The 18,913-nt window shown below is 41.6% G+C and overlaps 1 protein-coding gene and 1 long non-coding RNA gene across 4 annotated transcripts in view; one reads left to right on the top strand and one right to left on the bottom strand.

The window, feature by feature from the left end:
- Window positions 1-17,987, top strand: part of sik2b (salt-inducible kinase 2b) — a 49,386-nt gene extending 31,399 nt beyond the window's left edge. Inside the window, exons 7-16 of one of the 3 annotated variants that reach the window (XR_013287825.1) lie at window positions 4,822-5,048; window positions 6,177-6,329; window positions 6,642-6,800; window positions 8,987-9,218; window positions 9,310-9,606; window positions 10,831-10,988; window positions 11,716-11,829; window positions 12,068-12,156; window positions 12,777-13,743; window positions 14,646-17,987. Coding sequence is in view for 2 of the 3 variants with exons in the window: in XM_077540481.1 (XP_077396607.1) it covers window positions 4,822-5,048; window positions 6,177-6,329; window positions 6,642-6,800; window positions 8,987-9,218; window positions 9,310-9,606; window positions 10,831-10,988; window positions 11,716-11,829; window positions 12,068-12,156; window positions 12,777-13,368 (2,021 nt within the window). In the remaining variant the exon portion in view is untranslated. Of the gene's footprint in view, window positions 1-4,821; window positions 5,049-6,176; window positions 6,330-6,641; window positions 6,801-8,986; window positions 9,219-9,309; window positions 9,607-10,830; window positions 10,989-11,715; window positions 11,830-12,067; window positions 12,157-12,776 lie in introns of all 3 variants that reach the window. The other 2 variants (XM_077540482.1, XM_077540481.1) reach the window with 2 other exon arrangements.
- LOC144032925 (uncharacterized) lies at window positions 4,730-14,956 on the bottom strand. Its single transcript, XR_013287827.1, has 2 exons — window positions 14,768-14,956; window positions 4,730-4,956 (listed from the first exon to the last, which is right to left on the bottom strand). It is a non-coding gene; the product is annotated as an uncharacterized LOC144032925 (long non-coding RNA).
- Window positions 17,988-18,913: the final 926 nt, after the last annotated feature.

The following is an 18,913-nucleotide window of genomic DNA, read 5'->3' as shown; positions in this document are numbered from 1 at the left end:
TATATTTCTAGCATCTAAAGAATTTTGCATTCCATGCATAGCACAGCATGTTCTGTCTATGTTTGAAGCTATTACAGTCGGGGGTGGGGTTATGAGGAGTCATTTATAGCATTTTGCCTTAAGAAATAGATGTTAAAAGCAACAAATGATCTATTCAGTTAGAATCAAAAGGTCATGTACTTTTTTTTTGTATAACCTTTGGGCTAAAAGCGTCATAGTCCTAAATTTCAAATCACATTTTCTGGCTCATAACAGTTTAATGAGGGTAACTTCTTTAACACTAGCTGATCTTACATAATATTCTTCGAATCAAGGAAATACACGCAGAATTGATGGATGAATTGTCAAGAAGTATACACTATTCATTATTTGTTATTGCCCTAAATACCGTGGCTAATTCGTTAGCTTTGTTTTTGTTTTATTATAACCAATAAATTAACAACTAGAAAAAAAAATTTCCCGTGGAAATTTTGGATGTGACTGCTGACTCTTGCAAGGCGGAAAGCCGAACGCACTCTGGGTCACTTCCTACATGTTAACTTTGCAGGAGGATTAGCATGCTAAGCTAACATTAGCATTAGCGTGCTAACTTAGCATGATCATTAGCATGCTAAGCTAACATTAGCATTAGCATGCTAACTTAGCATTAGCATGCTAACTTAGCATTAGCATTAACATGCTAACTTAGCATTAGCATGCTAACGTAGCATTAGCATGCTAAACTTAGCATTAGGAAAAAAAAAAAAAATTAAAAAAAAAAGTAAAATAAAAAAGAAATAAAAAAAAAATAAAAAAAAATAAAAAAATAAAAAAATAAAAAAATAAAAAATAAAAAAAAACCTTAGCATTAGCATGCTAACGTAACATTAGCATGCTAACGTAGCATTAGCATGCTAACTTAGCATTAGCATGCTAACGTAACATTAGCATGCTAACGTAACATTAGCATGCTAACTTAACATTAGCATGCTCAGCTAACATTAGCATGCTAACTTAGCACTAGCATGCTCACTTCCTGGTGAAATCAGGTCACTTCCTGTTGAAGTCGGGTCAATTCCTGTTGATATTAGGTCACTTCCTGTTGAAATCCGGTCACTTCCTGTTGATTTTAGGTCAGTTCTGGGTCACTTCCTGTTGAAATTAGGTCACTTCCTGTTCAAATTAAGTCACTTCCTGTTGATATCAGGTAATTTTTAGGTCATTTCCTACTGAAATTAAGTCACTTCCTGTTGAATTTAGGTCTGTCTGGGTCACTTCCTGTTGAAATTAGGTCAATCCCTGTCATACCTAATCAATTGGCCAAGATGGCCGCCACTCAGGGGCCGAGAATCCTGGGTGCACCTCAACAATTGGACAAGATGGCCGCCACTCTGTGTGGGCAGTAGTGTGAGAATCCCTGGCCAAGATGGCCGCCGCTCTGTATGGGCAGTAGTGTGAGAATCCCTGGCCAAGATGGCCGCCGCTCTGTATTGATAGTAGTGTGAGAATCCCTGTCCAAGATGGCCCCCGCTCTGTATGGGCAGTAGTGTGAGAATCCCTGGCCAAGATGGCCGCCGCTCTGTATGGACAGTAGTGTGAGAATCCCTGGCCAAGATGGCCGCCGCTCTGTATGGACAGTAATGTGAGAATCCCTGGCCAAGATGGCCGCCACTGTGTGTGGGCGGTGGTGGGGAAATTCCAGGCGTGGATGACAACAAGCAGCTCTGATTGGCTGAGGCAGTTGCTGTGCAGAAGTGAGAGAGTGGGCAGAATAGCTCAAAAAGCACCATTTAAATAGCAGTTCATTACATTACATTTCATAAACAAAAATATTATATTGTGCTTTGATTTTTTTTTATTAAGCGAAAATAGGGAATGATCTGAAGAGTTTAAAATTCGAATGGTTTTAATTGATCAAGAAATGTGGAAGTTAAGCCATAATCACTAAACTGAAAATGGGTTACTGTCACTTTAACAAATATGCGCATTCACGCACACACATTTCCTAAGTACCAGGTGGGCGAACATTTAGCTTCAATTGAGTTGTATGAGAAAGCGCACACCTCGAACAAAAGGCTCTCACGACTCAACGGTTTAAGATACAGATTTCAGAAATGCCCCGTTAGAACGGCAAGGCTTTGGGGAACGCAAGCATGTTCTCATTTTTTAAATCGGATAGAAAATGACCAAATTAGAGCAGGTTGAAAACGTGTGACTTTTAAAAAAAATGACAAAAAAAGGCGGCGAAAATAACATGGGGCTCAATGGGCGAAAAAGTGCGACTTCCCCTCGCTTCAAGTCAAATAAAAGGTACTAAATGACACCTTTGCCGCACAAAAGTGGGTTTGTCAGAAAGAAGACCCTTGTGACTACAAAATATCCAAATTTGATGTTTACTGAGCAAATATTGTGGCCACGGTGACGAGTTGAAGTGAAATTTTTGGAAAGAATTTTTTTTGTCTCTCCACTCTAGCGCTGATTGCTCCACTCTAGCAAACGCAATACACACTAATGGAAAGAGCCTCTTTTTCTTCATTTCACACCCTGTCTTTGAACCCGCACAGGAGGGAGCGCTTACATTTCTTAAAAAAAATTTCAACACAGAGCTAAAGATGGGAAAAATTGCAACAAAATGAGCTAAAAATCGTCTCGGTCGGTCAATGTATGTGCGCGCAGCGTGGCTTCGAAAAAGGTGTTAAATTTGTGGAGGTTTTTTCCCCTTCTCCATTCATTCCTATGGGACTTTTTGGGGGGTTTTTTGGGGAATTGCGTCGCCATGGTAACTCGAAATTCCGAAAAAAAATGGTACCCCGCCGAGTCAAATCGAGACGCATCTTTTGATACCTCACTTGTGCCGGTACGTTCTACGGTACGACCCGCATTTCGTCTGAAAAAATGTGAAGAATAAGACATAATAATAATAATAATAAACGCTTTTCCTGGATGGATACTAATATGTGACTGCTTCGCAGCAGTCACATAATTAGCTTCACTTAAGCTGTTTTGCAGTTAATGATCCATAACATTTTCTTCATCAGTGATTCAAATTTTTAAACGGTTATTAATTACATTTTTCAGCTTTGACATTTGGGTCAAATCAAGTTTATTGCCATAGCCATTAATCATGAGATAAATATAAATAATATTGCCATATTTACATAAAATTTGAGCATTTGCTTCAAAATTTTCCCTAAGCTGTCTTCCTCTTAACTTGTCATTTCAATTCATAAGGCAGTTAAACTAGTGGAGGGGCCCAAGTGAAACTAAAAATTAGCATTTTACCATTACCAATGACAAAAACAAAAAAAAAGATCATCTTGAAGCTAATCCATATGACCGAAATTGGTATTGGCAGATCTTACTCATGGATAATCGGAATGGGCAGCATAAAACCTTGATGGGGAGACCCCTATTATTATTTTGTTAATGTACTTAGTAGCCTATCCATTAATTTTCAGTCCATGTTGCCTAAATTGCCACTAATAAAACATCACAAATTAAGTACCTGCTAGTTGATCTGAGCCTTCTCAGAGTAGAGTGCAGTTCCCCTTTCACTTCATGCAATTCTACACCACTTGGAGACTGTGAGTGTTAACCGGGATGCTTCTGTGCTTGAGTCACAGTGGTGGTGTAATGTCCTGGTCAGGAGCAGTATGTCAATCAGTCAGCCAGCCAGCCAGCGCGCTTCCAGCAGTGTCACCCCTGACACAGTCCACAACCTTCCCTGGGCGAGCAGTTAGACCTTTGGAGGAACATATTCATCTTCGGATGTTGCTATAAACACAGCTGTGGCAACGAGCACCACCCCCTTAAACTTGCTGAGGATTGTACAGTTGCATGCTGCTAAGATGTAACAAGTGTGAGGTGAACTTCTTTCTATGTGGTTGCGTCTATTGTAGTGGAAATTTTATCAAAGTGCCCGGGATGTTTAACTATATGATATAAAACATTATCACTAGGCCATGGGGGAAGAATATGCAAGAAGCAGGAAGTTTTGTTTTTTTTCTCAAAATATAAAAACTGATGCAATGTAAACCAGGAAATGGGCATCCACAGTGGAGTTATGACAAATTGCTTTAGAAACACAGAAATCTGTCGGCCAATCTGATGACAGCGACTTCACAGCTCCAGTAGGCCTGCGTTTCAGAACCACTTTGGAAGAGGTTCTGAAAAGTGGTCGCGTTATACTTGCACGGTCCTGGAAACATTTAAGCGAGCACTCGGGGCCGAACAAGGATGTTCTGGTGTGGAATCAGGACAATGGAACATGGGCTAATAGATTGTCTTTATTACATTTAAGGGGAAAACACGTACCTCTAGTTTGGGTTTGAAATTACGTATCTTTTATGACAGCAATCCTGGAACTTTTCTGACATATCTCATATGTCTATATTTCAGTAACTTCAACAACACTAACTTTAAAGGGGGGAAATAACAGGACTCAAAGTTAGAGGGTGGCACTTCTGTCGGTCCGTTGGACTCAGCGTTACGTTTTTTGTTTTTTTGTTTTTTTTAGAAAATATCTGATTATATTTCACTATTGGAGTACTGCTTAGCAGCAATGCGAATGATTCAGGGAGCCGTACGGCGGCTAGGAATGCAGTTAATGCGTTGTGGGTGCAAGCAGGGGACCTTAATCCTGTTAAGAACCCAGCTGTGTTTGACGTCAATTTCATCTAGCCATTAACGAGAGGTCAGGAGATTTCATTTGGACAGGATGGAAGGTGAAAGGAGTGTAGACGCTGCCAAGTAAAGGAAGAAAATTACATTTTAATTCAGAAAGTACATCATAGTTAATTTGTTCAAACACATTTCCATGAATTTTCTATCCCCCTCTCCCAGACTGCGAGCATCTGATCCGCAGGATGTTGGTCCTGGATCCGTCCAAGCGTCTGTCCGTAGCGCAGATCAAAGAGCACAAGTGGATGGCGCTTGACGTTCCGGTGCAGCGGCCGGTTCTGTACCAGCAGCCTGTCTCTGCCGAGGGCGAGACCGCCGTGGGTGAATACAGTGAGCAGGTTGTACGTTTGATGCACAGCCTTGGCATCGACCAGCACAAGACTATAGAGGTAATGCTCAACAGATTTGGCTTCTTTTATAAAACGGGGGATGAAAAGTATTACTTTGAAAGTTTGAAGATTGTGGATTATGTTTTTATCAATGAACAGATATTAAATATTAAAGCACTTCCTGGAGACAGAAGCATTTACCAAACTCTTATGGCACAGTTACTATACAAGAAAAAAACAAATCATGTAATAGCTTTTTTGCAGCTCCATCACAAGATGGAAACACATGAGAGGTCTTTGATTTCAGACACAGGCAGAAAACCACATTGTCACAGTAGATCAGTACCCGCTATGCAGTACTGCAGAATCGGTCTTACAATTCGGTAATGAAGGAATTTTGCTTCTGGCTTGTGTGCAAGTGGGAAAAAGTCATAACGGGGGTTATTATTGGGCCAACTTGAGGGTTAGCTGAAGTGTTTCTTTTCTTGTTGCTAGAGCAGCAGACGTTTTGGTGAACTGGAGAACTAATACTCTGATACTGATACATTCCCTCTTAAGTTTTGGTCCCTTCCTATGTTTCGTATAGGCTCTGTGTTTTTTCCACTTCACCTTTAAACACACAAGGATGAATATTGTTGCCTTGGGATTGGTGTTCAAAATGGAAAGAAAGTGTATCACCTTTCGATGGGATCCCTGTAGTAAATAATGACACCATAAAAACTGGGAATCATTAGAAAAACAAAACATTTATTAAAGATGATGAATGTGGGAGATGTAGAGTGGTTGTCTCACAACCCAGAGGTTCTGGGTTCGATCCTATGCCATTGTGACCACATTGAAGTATCTTTGATTAGGATACTGAACCCCCAGTTACTCCTGATGCTGCGTAATCAGTAGGTAAATGAGTAGTTGAACGTAGAGCACTTTGAGGGCCTTGTAAAAGCTCTATATAAATCAAGTACAATTTACCAATTAAGTATAGACTGTGGCTATATATGGTTATGTTTTAAAATATAATACTCATAAAAAGTTAGGGATGTTAAGTTTCACGTCAAATTTCAGGCTGACTTTTTTTTTTTGTAACCAGTGAACTTAATTTGACCTTCTCTAAACTTGTTTCCTGAGAAAAGGAAGTTATGCTTGTCATGGTGATGTCATTTTACACGTCACATCATCTCTCTCCTACAGTCTCTGCAAAACAAAAGCTACAACCATTTTGCTGCCATCTACTACCTACTGGTGGAGCGACTCAAGGCCCACCGCTGCAGTTTCCCGGTCGAGCAGAGGCTGGATGCACGCCAGCGGCGGCCGAGCACGATCGCTGAACAGACTGTCGCCAAGGTAGCCAAAAGCTTGTGAATAATCCATGGATGACATCCTCGCCGCCCTGATCAAAGCGCTCTTATTCACACCTGCATCCAGTAGCAGACTGACCCATTCATTTAGCGTCTCCTCAGCCTTGATCTTTACTACTTGGTTATGCATTCCTTTCTTGTCTCTTTCCTTTCATTTCCCTTATTTTATTGCTTGTAAAACCCAAAAATCACAGCCGTTCCTTTTTTTGTTTTTTTTTGTTTGCATCATCGTGCCTGGAGAGTCAACAGCTGTGATTTAAAGAAAGACCCCATAACGCCCTTCCTCTTCTCTCTGCAGTCGACTAGCAGTTCAGCTCAGGTGGGCTTACTCCCGCAGGGGGTCCGTCTGCTGCGATCCCCCGCCGTTTCCCAAGCAGCCTCTGATGCGTTCACCTTCACCCAGCCCACGTGCGCCCTGGAGCAGAATTTCATGGCTGAGGACGTCAACACGCCCAAAGTAGGTCCAACTGCAGCGTCTGGGACGCACACGTCTTATAACCTAACCTCATATGACGGCTCGATCACATTTGGCTTTGGTTATGGGAAATGCCGTTATGACAATCATTATCGTGCTGCCAAAGAATGTCCAGAAACATTATCCTGATGCGCTCTGACAGTGATTCGTTTTGATAAACTCGCTCACTGTGAGTCAAAAGTGTTTTGTGTGCACATCATGCTCCTTTGAGGGCTTCAGCGTTTGCTAGCTTCGTCAACCTGCCAGAGTTCGGATGACTCGTCCTCTTATGTAAGCTCCGAGCCAGTGCGCACATCAGACAGGACAGCTGCCTGTCCTGCATATGTATCAGACACACACAGAGACTCAACACACACACACGCGAGGGTGCTTACCTCACACGCACATACACACCCCTTCCTGTTTATCTGTGCCAATCGGTGACCTTTTTCCCGCTGGCATGTCGTGAGCTGGCAGACTATTAAGAGTCCCACTGCCTCACAGTTTCAGAGCGAAACACACACATGGAGTTCTCATTTATCACTCCCCAAAATGTATTTTACAGCACCCCCCCTCCACTAGTGGCTCTGACAAAATGTGAGGTGTGTGTGTTTAGTAGCACAGGACACGCAGACAGGGGTGTGTGTGTGTGTGTGTGTGTTATCTGCGTGAATGGAGCGCGGTTATGTAAGCGGTCCTGCGATGATGTGACCAAATGTGTTGCCGAGCGAACACACATGGACAGGAAGCTGCAGCGTTCGACCACTAATGTGAATACTTTAGTCACTTTTTTTTTTATATATATATATATATATATATATAGCTCACCAGACATTTGCACAAGTTCAGTTTTTCTTTCCCCGCCCAAACATTTGTTACTCCTTTTCATCATTTGTGTTTCACTGATGGTTAAACGTTTGTGTTTTATGTACACGGGGTGTGTGTGTGCGTGTGTGACTGTTGAGTAACTGCATTCCGATCCCAGTGCACTAGTGAAAGCAGATGGAGAAATTGGGCAAAGTTGCTGTCTCTGTACTGACAACAGGCTGTTATTTCAACAACTCATGTGCATGATTTTGAGTGGCTGTGTCAATGAAAACCTGAAGTTGGCAATAAGGGCACAAATAAAAAGTTTAAATCTGTATTACACACGAAACTGTATTTAGATGGAAATCAACCCAAAAGAAAATTTTTGACAATATGTTGTATGCAACCAAACTAGTGTAAAATATGGTATTCTGGTTAATATTGTGTTAGTGGAATATGAGTTCAGCAGCGAAATCCAACACTTTTTACAATATCAGAAGGCGGCTATTTTGCCACTTGCTGTCGACTGAAGATGACATCACAGTTGCTCAGGTAATGACGAATCACAGCTCACCTGTTTTCTGATGCTGAGCTGGCAAGATGGCTGCCCCCTGAGATGAATAAAAACGGCTTGATGTTGCTGCATAACTCATATTCCACAAATTAAATATTAATCAGAATCAATCAATCAATCAGTCTTTATTTTTATAGCACTTTTCACACACAAAAAAATGCAACTCAAAGTGCTTGACAGTTTAAAAACAAATCCCGACCCCACAATAATGACCCACAAAAAAGAAAAAAAGAAGCGCATAAACAAACATTCAAAACAAATCAAGCCAAATGATCCAAGGCAACTAAGGCTCAGCACAAGGCAACCGAGAGATGAAAATGTACCATATTTAAACTATAACATATTATTGTCAAGAAATGTTAAAGGTTGATTTACCCTGTAACTCATTCACTGCCAGACATTTTAGAAAAGGTCAAAATTTTCAATACCCATGCGATATTACATTCAATAATTATATAGCAACCGAATCTACCAAATGACAGAATAGACTCCGTACTTTTTGCCTCATCCCGTTTTTTTATAATTGACAGTAGAAAAATGTAGGTTTGCCAAAATATAGCCATTTCTCCCATGGACTCTGAAACTGTGTTTGTTTCGTATAAAATGGGACAATGATGTCATCTACCGGTGGTTGGGCATCAGCAAAGTTGTTTCCAAGTTTGACATTTACAGTGGAGCATAATCAGAATCCCCCCCCCACCCCATCACCGCTCAAAAAAAATATAATTGACAAGTATACTTGTCAAAGGCAGTGGAGGTGTTTTAATAATGAATAAATTAACAAAAGTATATTTTGTACCCTTTTCAGGTAAACGGCTGCCTGCTGGACCCGCTGCCACCCATCACGGTGCTCCGCAAGTCCTCCACCTCGACTCCTAGCAACATGATGGAGATGTCGATTGATGAGGGCATCGAAACCGAAGAGCCCGACACGGAGGAGGATGCACCCCAAATGTCTTTGGCCTATCTCACTGCTCGTTTTGGCCAGAGGCGACACACCCTCTCTGAAGTCACGAACCCGCCAGGAACGTCATACCAGGGTATGATGTCAGCCGATCTGGCACAAACTTCAAGATCAAATTCACCTTTTTTCGTGGAATTTTCCCATTTAAAAGCCTTTTGCATGGCCAGCAGGTAAAATGTTCACTCTGGGTCACAACCCCTCCATGGGCAGCGTGGACTCTGACATGGGCTACGACATGGGCTCCATGCACAGCGACCTCGGCCTGCTTGAAGACCCCCCGTCGCTCAACGAAGTGGTCCTGGCCAACAGCCCGGCCTCCCACGTCCCCCCTGCGTCATTCCTGAGCACTCGGCCGGCCAACCCAGCAATGGCCGCCCTGACCTCGCAGCACAGGGACACCCACAACCGTTCGCCGATCAGCTTCAGAGAAGGCCGCCGTGCCTCCGACACGTCGCTCACACAAGGTCAGCAGCCCCACTCGCTCTTATCGGTACAATTCTTCGTGTTGAGAACCGTGCGTGATTTGAGGCGAGTTCAGACAGATTGAGCCAGATAGCGCTGACAGATATCGTGTGACTGACTGGGGAAGTCACCGGTGCGGAAGGAGACGAGCTTGACTGCGAGAATAAATAAGTGTCAGTAAACTGTCAGATCATGTCTGCTTGGATGCCGTCACGAGGTGCTGTGGGGAATTTTGACGTGCAGCAGAATGCACCGGCTGGGAGGAACACGCACACAACACCCCTGCTACAGCTGCTCTTTCACACCCTTACCTGCACATAAGATTCTAAAGAACCTCAATCTCACACTCTTGTTCACACCCCCTCCCACGTTCTTACCCTCCCCTCCTCTCCTCTGATGACTCTGATTCACATCATGAATCACCCACTGATATTAGACAGTTTCAGCCCACATATGTCACCATTTTCCAATTTCTACCTCTCCCTCTATGTCTATGCCTCATTTCCCCAAGCACCCACCCTCTGTCTTGCTCCCCCAACGCTTGCTTCTTGCTTTTCCTTTCACTTTTATGTTTGTCTCTCTGCAGCACATAATTAGACTGTGATGGAATTTGATAGAGAGCAGTTCAAGGCCAAATATGGATCAGAATAAAATGATACAACTTCACTGCAAATGCCCTTTGTAGGTCTGCGCCAACATTTTAATTACATCACCCCGTGCCCCATCCGGCCATTAAAAACGGCAGTGAAAACCTTGGCAAGGGTAATCAGGTAGGGAATTCTAAACATCCTCTTGTCTCGCATTCCATATACTGCCTTCCTGATCTTGGCCACAGAGCCAAGCTGAAAGTATAATTACAGCTTGAAAACATTTGTTTCAACATCTCTTCATTGACTGCCTGCAATGTGTTCTCCCAGTTGGTGTTTGTGTTACTTATTTCTCTCTATCTTGCTCGCTCGCTCTCTTTTATTTTTTAAATCCTCTTTGGGGAGAGAGAGTTGATGCGGCGGATTCTTTTGCGTCAGACTGCTGACTCGGGTTAGAAATAACTCCCACCACCACAGTGAGTCAGGACCTATCGTTCGCAGCCGCTGGATGGCTCTTATCAGACACGAACACTGTCATATGTGCACGCACGCTAACGCACCCACAACGGTTCAGTGACGTGCGTGCAGAATGGGGCCATGATGAAATCTGACTTTGGAATATTCTTAATGTTGGCACAGGTCTGGTTGCCTTTCGACAGCATCTCCAGAACCTGGCGAGGACCAAAGGCATCCTGGAGCTGAACAAAGTCCAGATGCTGGTGGAGCAGATGGGCTCTGGGGACGGGGCTGCCATGGGCCCCCCGGGGCCCCAGCACCACTTGCACAACCTCCTGGAGGTCAGTCGCACTGGATAATCAGGACACAAACATACACGCATGGCAGACTCATTCCTTGGCAGTTCATCCACTATCCTCACCCCATTTTGCTCAGACAAAAAAAAAAGAAAGACAGTCACTCGGGCTGTTGTGTAACCCCTAGAGAGCTGGCCAACTGAGGCTTGTTTACTGTGTCTCGTCCCCTTGGGGCCTGGAGCCTTGTCCAAAGTGAATGCAGCCATTGTCGAAGGCTGTCAGACATCCCCATAGCAGAGACTGGCATTCACTAACCCCGAATCACAAGCACACATGCACACGAAATGAGACACAGTGTATGGGAACAAGATTTATGGGTTTTCCAGTAAATAAAAATACCAACACTCAATTAATTTCCAAAGCTGACAAGATCTGGTTGTTCCCATGCTGCCCATCTTTCATAATGCAATAACACAGCTCCAATGTTTGGTCCCCATCATCCTTTTAATATGCTCTCATTCACCCACTAATATGTAATCACTGTGGAACATGCCATTTAGCGAAAGGCATCTGGCTGATCAGTCAACACAAAGCCATTTTGGCAGCACACAGTACAGGTAATCCACTTAGACCACGCCATGAAGCACCCAAGCCCTGACACGGCTTTGTTAACCAACACGAGAGAGAGCGGGGGGGCACTTTTGCTCGTCCTTGAATTTATGTGTGTACGTGTAGTCCTAAACATCCTGTTTGTAAATGTTTCTGTTGGAAGACTGAGGCAACCAAGCAACAGGAGGGCCCGACTTTATACCAAGGTGGGCCGCAGCCGCCTCTCCTGTCCCGAAGGCAGAGTTTGGAGACGCAGTACCTCACCCATCGTCTGCAGGTACGCTCTGATGTGACATTTTAGATTAAGTGATGGCTCACATCTAAAAAAAAAAAAAGTAGTTTGACTCATAAATCGAGGTAGTGCTGAATTTTCACTCCTGTAGATTTAATGGTCAGATGTCTCAATGTTTTGTCTATTTACTATAGTAAACACCTTGTGTTCATTGAAGAAATGCTCACCCATTTTTGCAATGGTTTTGATGACTAGTGGGCGGCTTATTTTTTGTGTTCAATAGACGAGCGTTTTGGCAAACAATCCTGCAAGCTGCCAAATGTTCTGTAAGGAGTCCCCCCGAAGTTTAGAGCAACAACTGCAAGAACACCGGTAAGTCATCTGAAGACACTATTTCAGTTGATCACAAATAGGAGTGCAGGCCCCCTTTTTTGGGGTACAGATATACATATATTTCAGATCATTTGCTTTTTAATTTACGAATATACCAGAGATGACGAAACACCTCAAATGAAAACCTTTAATCGTGAAAAATAATAGTAACAGTCGCCTCAATTTATTGACGTCATATAGAGCTGCACACATTTCTTCCTATAGTTTTTGCTGTTTCTCTATTCATTTTTACTTTATGTTCAACACCAGTTTAATATACTGTATTAGTAATATTGTTTGATATTATTCCGAACAAATGGGCTTGTACAAAATAAAGCCCTCCCATCTAAATGAAGTAAATGAAGTCCCCCAGCTGCCTAATTTCTAGTTTCTCTTATTAACATAGTTGGCTGGTTGGCTCATTCAGATTTATTATTATTTTAAAATTGGCAAATGCTGTTTATCTCTTTATATAACGGCGGCATTGTGATATTTGTTCCTGGAAGGTGAGGTTGTTTTAAGTCCTAATTTTAGCACAAATGACAGCCAGCTGAAAGCTCGAATGTAGAACCAGCAGTGCGCGTGCGTGCGTGTTTAACTTGGTTGTGTCATCCTCACAGACTGAACCAGAAGCGGATGTACCTACAGCAGTCGCAGGGTCTGGGCCTGCCCGTCTACTTTAACCAGATGCAGATTGCTGAAGGGTCCTATCCAGCAGGTGGCGCCCCGCTGGACCCCGTAGCCTCCCAGAACTCTCCCCAGGTGGCCCCGATGCCGGCCGGCGGCCCCCAACCTCAGCCGCAGCCGCAGACCTCGCCGCCATACAGCCACCCCCACACCCTGAGCCCCCTCATGGAACCGGGGGAGGGTCCTCCTTACGACCCCTACATGAGCCACCACCCATACGCTCATCTCCTGCCCCCAGTTCCTCACCTTCAGCACCACCCCCTGCACCCGCTCCACCACCACCAATCGCCTCACGAAACCTCAGCTAGCAATCTTGGCTTCTGCTACCCTGTCGAGCAGCGGTGCCCCTCGGCCGAAGCCCTGCCCCCGGGGCAGTATGAGTACCCCCTGCTCCCCCCTCCCGTCATCGGCGAGGCGGAGGGTGATCCGGGCCAGCCGGTTCTGGCCGAGCTGCAGAACCCGCTCCTGGATAGTGAGATGATGGAGACGGTGGACTCGCAGCACGGCTTCGTGCTTGTCAACTGAAGGCTGGCGACGGACCCGCTTTGAAAACAGTATTTCGCACGGAGATCCTGAACAGCATTAAGAGCAGAGCCATTTGGAGACACGGGCGTAGCGACGGGGGAAAGCGCAACTGAATTTCTTAATTGGGATGAACCTTGGGAGAACTTTTCGTTCCAAAATCCCTCCCTTTAGCTGACCTCCTTCCCTTCCCTCTCCTCCGCAAACGGACGAACGGGAAGCGTGCCGGTGCAGTTGGAACTCTTGTCACGTCGCCGGGGCTGAGGCCGCCCCGAGTGTACGACGACAACAAAAGGTGATGATCGTGTGAGGCGTTTGACACAGAAATGGCTTGGAAGTGGACAGGCAACCAAAAAGCACAAAATGGCTGACGGAAAGGCAAGTTTGAACACTTGATATCTAATGTAAGGCGGATGTGCTCGTGAAGCTCGTTGTCCTCACGACTGACAGTTTTCAAGCCGTTTGAGCATTTATTAGTTATTGTTGATGTCCATCTTAAAGTGGAAGTCAACCTTAAACAGTTCTTGACAATTATGTTATGTTCACTAGTCTCAACATGACATTCTGATTAATATTACATTTTTGGAATATGAGTTACGAAGCAAAATCCACCCGTGTTTATCCATCTTAGGGGGAGGCCATTTTGCCACTTGCTGTCGACTTAAGATGAGATCACAGTTGGGGCTCAGACAATGACCAATCACAGCTCATCTGTTTTCTAAAGCTGAGCTGTGATTGGTTGTTACCCAAGCCCTAACTGTGATGTCATCTTCAGTCCACAGCAAGTGGCAAAATGGCCGCCCCTTAAGTGGAGAAAACAGCTGGATTTTGCTTGTTAACACAAATGAAATGTAAATCAGAATATGTCATGTTTAGACTCGTGAGGTCACATATAACATTATTGTCAAAAAAAAGAAAAAAAGGTTGACTTCCCCTTTAAATGCCCTGGAATGTGAATTCAGAGAATTGTTTTGAAGTGCATTATCAATAGATATTTTCAAGGTAATTGCTGTGGAGCTAAAGCGTTTTTCACAATTTCAGTTTTCCTTTTTTTACACAGGGGTCGGGGTTCAAATGGCACCCCATAATGCACTTCCCCATTGTGAACATGCCAACTAGTGAGGACAAAGACTATACTAGTACATGGACCTTAAGATGAATATCAATATGGCGCAAGTGCTCAAACGGCTTGCCATAGGTAGCGTTGCTCTTCTGCTCAAATAAGACAAGCAAGCGCAAGTAGTCTTTCGACACTTTTTTTTTTTTTTTTTTTTTTCTAGTGGCGAGAGAAGACAATGGCCCTCATTTATCATGAAGCACAATTTCAGGTGTCACTTTGCACACGAGCAGGTTGCGGCAGTGACTTGCAACACTAACGAAGTGTTTTGACGGGAGGACTCACCGAGTGACAACGCATTTCTTCTCTTCAAGTGTTTCCTTTTGCAACTACTGAACTAAACACTACTGAACGGCTTCTCCACCTTCAATACTCGAGGAGCGCTTGATTTGCGCCTCATGCTAAATGAGGGCTCCCGTAGTGAATGTTTGGTGACAACAATATATTATTCTACCTTTTTGTGGCAATACTGAAGCAATATTAATACTCTGTGATGATCATAAAGATGATGATGATGCCCCTCATCTGTGCGGCACTCTCTGATTGGTCTCACGGAACTGATGACATCAGCAGGAGCGCAGATGTGAGAGCGTTGTTTTTGTTTGTTTTTTGTTTTGTTTTTGCACAAGTCGGAGAGACTGTCACGTGACTGAAAAGGACGAGGAGCTTTTTTGTCAACGAATGTAACGGATGACGACGCCACACGTGACCACTTTTGGGACGGATGGCAAAAGGTGGCGTCGGGACGAGAGACTTTTGAAAATTGTATTCTTTTGTTTTAGCAGCACTCAGACTGTGATCAATACATTTGAAGTATCTTTCCCGCAGGTGACATTTTAAGTTTGTGTGTGGTCAAATCAAATGGAAAGGTGATTCTTTTTATTTTATTTTTGTAGAAGTGTGATGTCTCAAAATGACGCCAACCGTAGCAACAATGGCAAACTTTGAGGTCAAATCCACCATTACGACCTTGCGCGGTTTGTTTGTTTTTTGTATTACCTGTTAATAGCAATAGACATCCCTTATTCACCAATGACTGTTGGGGCCAAGCTGGAAAAAAAAAAGCTTTAATTTAAAAATAGTGTCAAGTTTTTAATCAAATAATAATTTCATGAATAGTAGTTTTAAAAGCTGGTAACATTACTCTTAATAGAATTCTCCAAGGAAATTCAAAGTATACGTTCAGAGGTCGTAATGTATTAAATGAATCTAAATTCTACAAGAATAGTTATTTGAGGGGAATAAAATCGGAATTTTACAAAGAAAATTGCACTTTTTTTCACAGGAATGAAGTTGTACTGTCACAATGAAGATATGAGGAAGGTGTAATTTTACTCAAATGAAATATTTTGAGGAAGAGAATCAAGTCTTGAGTTTTACTTAAAAGTCACAATTTAACCGAGTTGTCAATTCACTGGAGTGTCCTTTTTTTTATTCTTTCAAAGTCAAAAAAAATATATAAGAAAACAAGTCTGTAAAGAAAAGTCACATTTTTTGTTGTCATATTAGGGCTTTTTTTCTGAGCAAATCATAACTTTGTTTTTGTCACTTTGATATCCACTCATTGTTAGCAGGTTACCACTATTCACATAAAATTGACATTTTTTCTTGGTAAAATGACAACCATTGGAACATCACAGTTTTCACATTCACCTGTTAAAATTACAACTTTGTCGACATGTTACGACTATTCTCAGAAAATTAAGATTTTCTGTGAAAATGGCTATGTAATGTTTATTGTATTGAAACTACAACATAATAGTCAATTTATTTTCATAAAATGATGGCTTTTATAAGAGTTTGCCCTGGATTGGCTGGCAACCAGTTCAGGATGTACCCCGCCTACTGCCCAAAGCCAGCTGGGATAGGCTCCAGCACCCCCCGCGACCCTCGTGAGGAAAAAGCGGTTAAGAAAATGGTTGGTTGGTTATAAGAGTTTGAATATTGGCTTGTTAAATCGCTATTGTTGCTATGTTACCACTATTTTCATAAAATTACAGATTTTTTGTGAAATTGTAATACACAATTTTGACACTAACTTACTAAAATGGCAACTTTGTCTTCATTAAATTATTGTTATTGTTCTTGTAACATTACAATTTTGACATTCACTTCTAAAGATTACAGTACAAGTTTGTCATATATTTTATTCATTCTTATATTCTTCTAACATTACAATTTTAACTGTCTTAAAAAAATAGCAACTTAGTCGACATGTTACGATCATTCTCTCAAATGAACATGACATCTTAACAATTTCTACTCTATTCTGACATTTTCTTGCCCCTAAAAATACATTTTCCTTGTGCGATTACAATTATGACATTCACTCATTAAAAAATTACAACTTTGTCAATGTTCCTACTGTTTTTGTAAAATTGCAACTATTATAACGTTAGAACTTCCACTTTGTCAGCACATTTAGACTTTTCTTTCAAAAAACTGATTTGTTTTTGTAATATAACAACTTCACCAAAATATAAACTTAATTGTTGACACATTTTGCCACTATTACCATAAAATTATGACAAATTTTTACCATCAACTCATTACAATTTAAATTGTCATCGAATTCTGACTTTTTCTCAAAAAATGTCTACTTTGTCCTTTGTAATATGACAATTTTGTTCTCCACTCAATGAATTAGAACTTCATTGTAATATATAATATAATATGTAATTTGAATTTTAGCTTGGCCCTAATATTCATTGGTACTCATTCACAAGTGTTAATCAACAATGAGATCTGTATATTTTTAGTTTTCATTTTTTTCATGAATTGACTGACACTATAACATGGAGTGCATATTGAGTTAAAGTCCCCTCTTGTCACCTCACGATGCCATCATGATGGTAAAAAAAAAAAATTGCTACCACCAGCAATAATAAGTCGCCATCCACAATGAATTGCAGCCATGAAGGACTCAATTGTAGTATTGTCGGGTGGCTCAGGTGTACTGTACAGAGATGTATTACTACAGGTGGAGGACATGAACTTACATTTGTTTGGAAAAATGTACAAATTAGCATTAATTGGAGCGGAGTAGTGTTTGTAATTGTGTGCCTTTTACTTTTCACATTTCAAGGACGGCGATGATTTATCATGGTTAGCATTTGTTTAGTCGTGTCCCCTCCCAAGTGAATAGAAAGTTTTTACGAAAGGTACAAAACCAAAGTCCCTCAAAGATTTTGCCAAGAAGAGCCACCATCTTTAGTGACTTTTAACCATTTTTATTTTTATTTTTTTCAACATGTTAGCTCGGTGGCCGCACATGTCAAAAAGTATTCTAGCAATATATTTGTGTATAGGTAAAGACTGAAGTCATAAGGGAGAGTAGTAGTGGATACAATACTTTCATTTCTCACACACAAGTCAACCCCCACTCGACTCCCTGCTGATGAAACACAACATGAAATGGACGTTTCTATATCTCCCCTCATTGTTGTCGACCACACATAAGCTAACTTGCTGTTGAGATTAAAAAAAAGGGTTATTGAACATCGTATTGCTTCCTTGTCGTCTTTGTCTACTACACTCAAAAAGTCACATGAAGGATACTTTTTTTGTCTTCAGTTTTCCGAAGACAAAACGTAGCTGTAGTGAAAGTGATTGCTAAATCTACTATTTAAAATGCCAAATGGCTTGAGTTTTTTTCCACATACTTTTATTAGTATGCTCTGAAGCTGTCTATACACGTGACGCAACCGTTAGCAAAACAAGTGGAAGCGAAAGAAGAGCGACATGACTCAGTAGAAATGACATCAACCTAGTTGCTCTTGACTGTCAATACAGCCAAGTCCTCTCTTTTTTTTCCCTCTCATCTGCTAGCAGTTAACGTAAACTAGCATAACCTTTAGCATTCATTTGCAAGCCTGTTATACGTAAGTAGCCTAATGCTAAATTTGAATTTATTTTAAAATCAAATGTAAAGTGAATTTAAATGATTTAACACACTATATACTACTATAAGATTTCAATGTTGGTCATGATGGTGGTACTTGGTGTGAAAGGCCTTACTATACATGGTCGTTTTTTATTTTTTATTTAAAAAAAAAAAAAAAAAAGCCTTACTATACATGGTTGTTTTTTTGGTTTGTTTTTTTTAAAAAGCATGCATGGTCGTTTTCTGTTTTGTTTTTTTTGTTTTTTAAAAAACAAAAAACAAAAAAAAACCTTACTATACATGGTCGAAAAAGCCTAACAATACTTGGTTGTTCTTTTTTTTTTTTTTTATCCCCCCCCCCAAAAAAAGAAAAATAATAATAATGAATGCCTTACTATGCATGGTAATTTTTTTTAATCCCCCCCCCAAAAAAAAATAAAAAATAAATAAAAATAATAAATGCCTTACGATGCATGGTAATTTTTTTTTTAACAAAAACAAAAAAACGCCTGTTTTTTTATTTTTTATTAAAAAAAAAAAAAAAGCCT

The sequence above is a fragment of the Festucalex cinctus genome, chromosome 13 (genome assembly GCF_051991245.1).
Source record: "Festucalex cinctus isolate MCC-2025b chromosome 13, RoL_Fcin_1.0, whole genome shotgun sequence".
Taxonomy (NCBI): Eukaryota; Metazoa; Chordata; class Actinopteri; order Syngnathiformes; family Syngnathidae; genus Festucalex; species Festucalex cinctus.
This window is presented reverse-complemented; position numbering and strand designations above follow the sequence as displayed.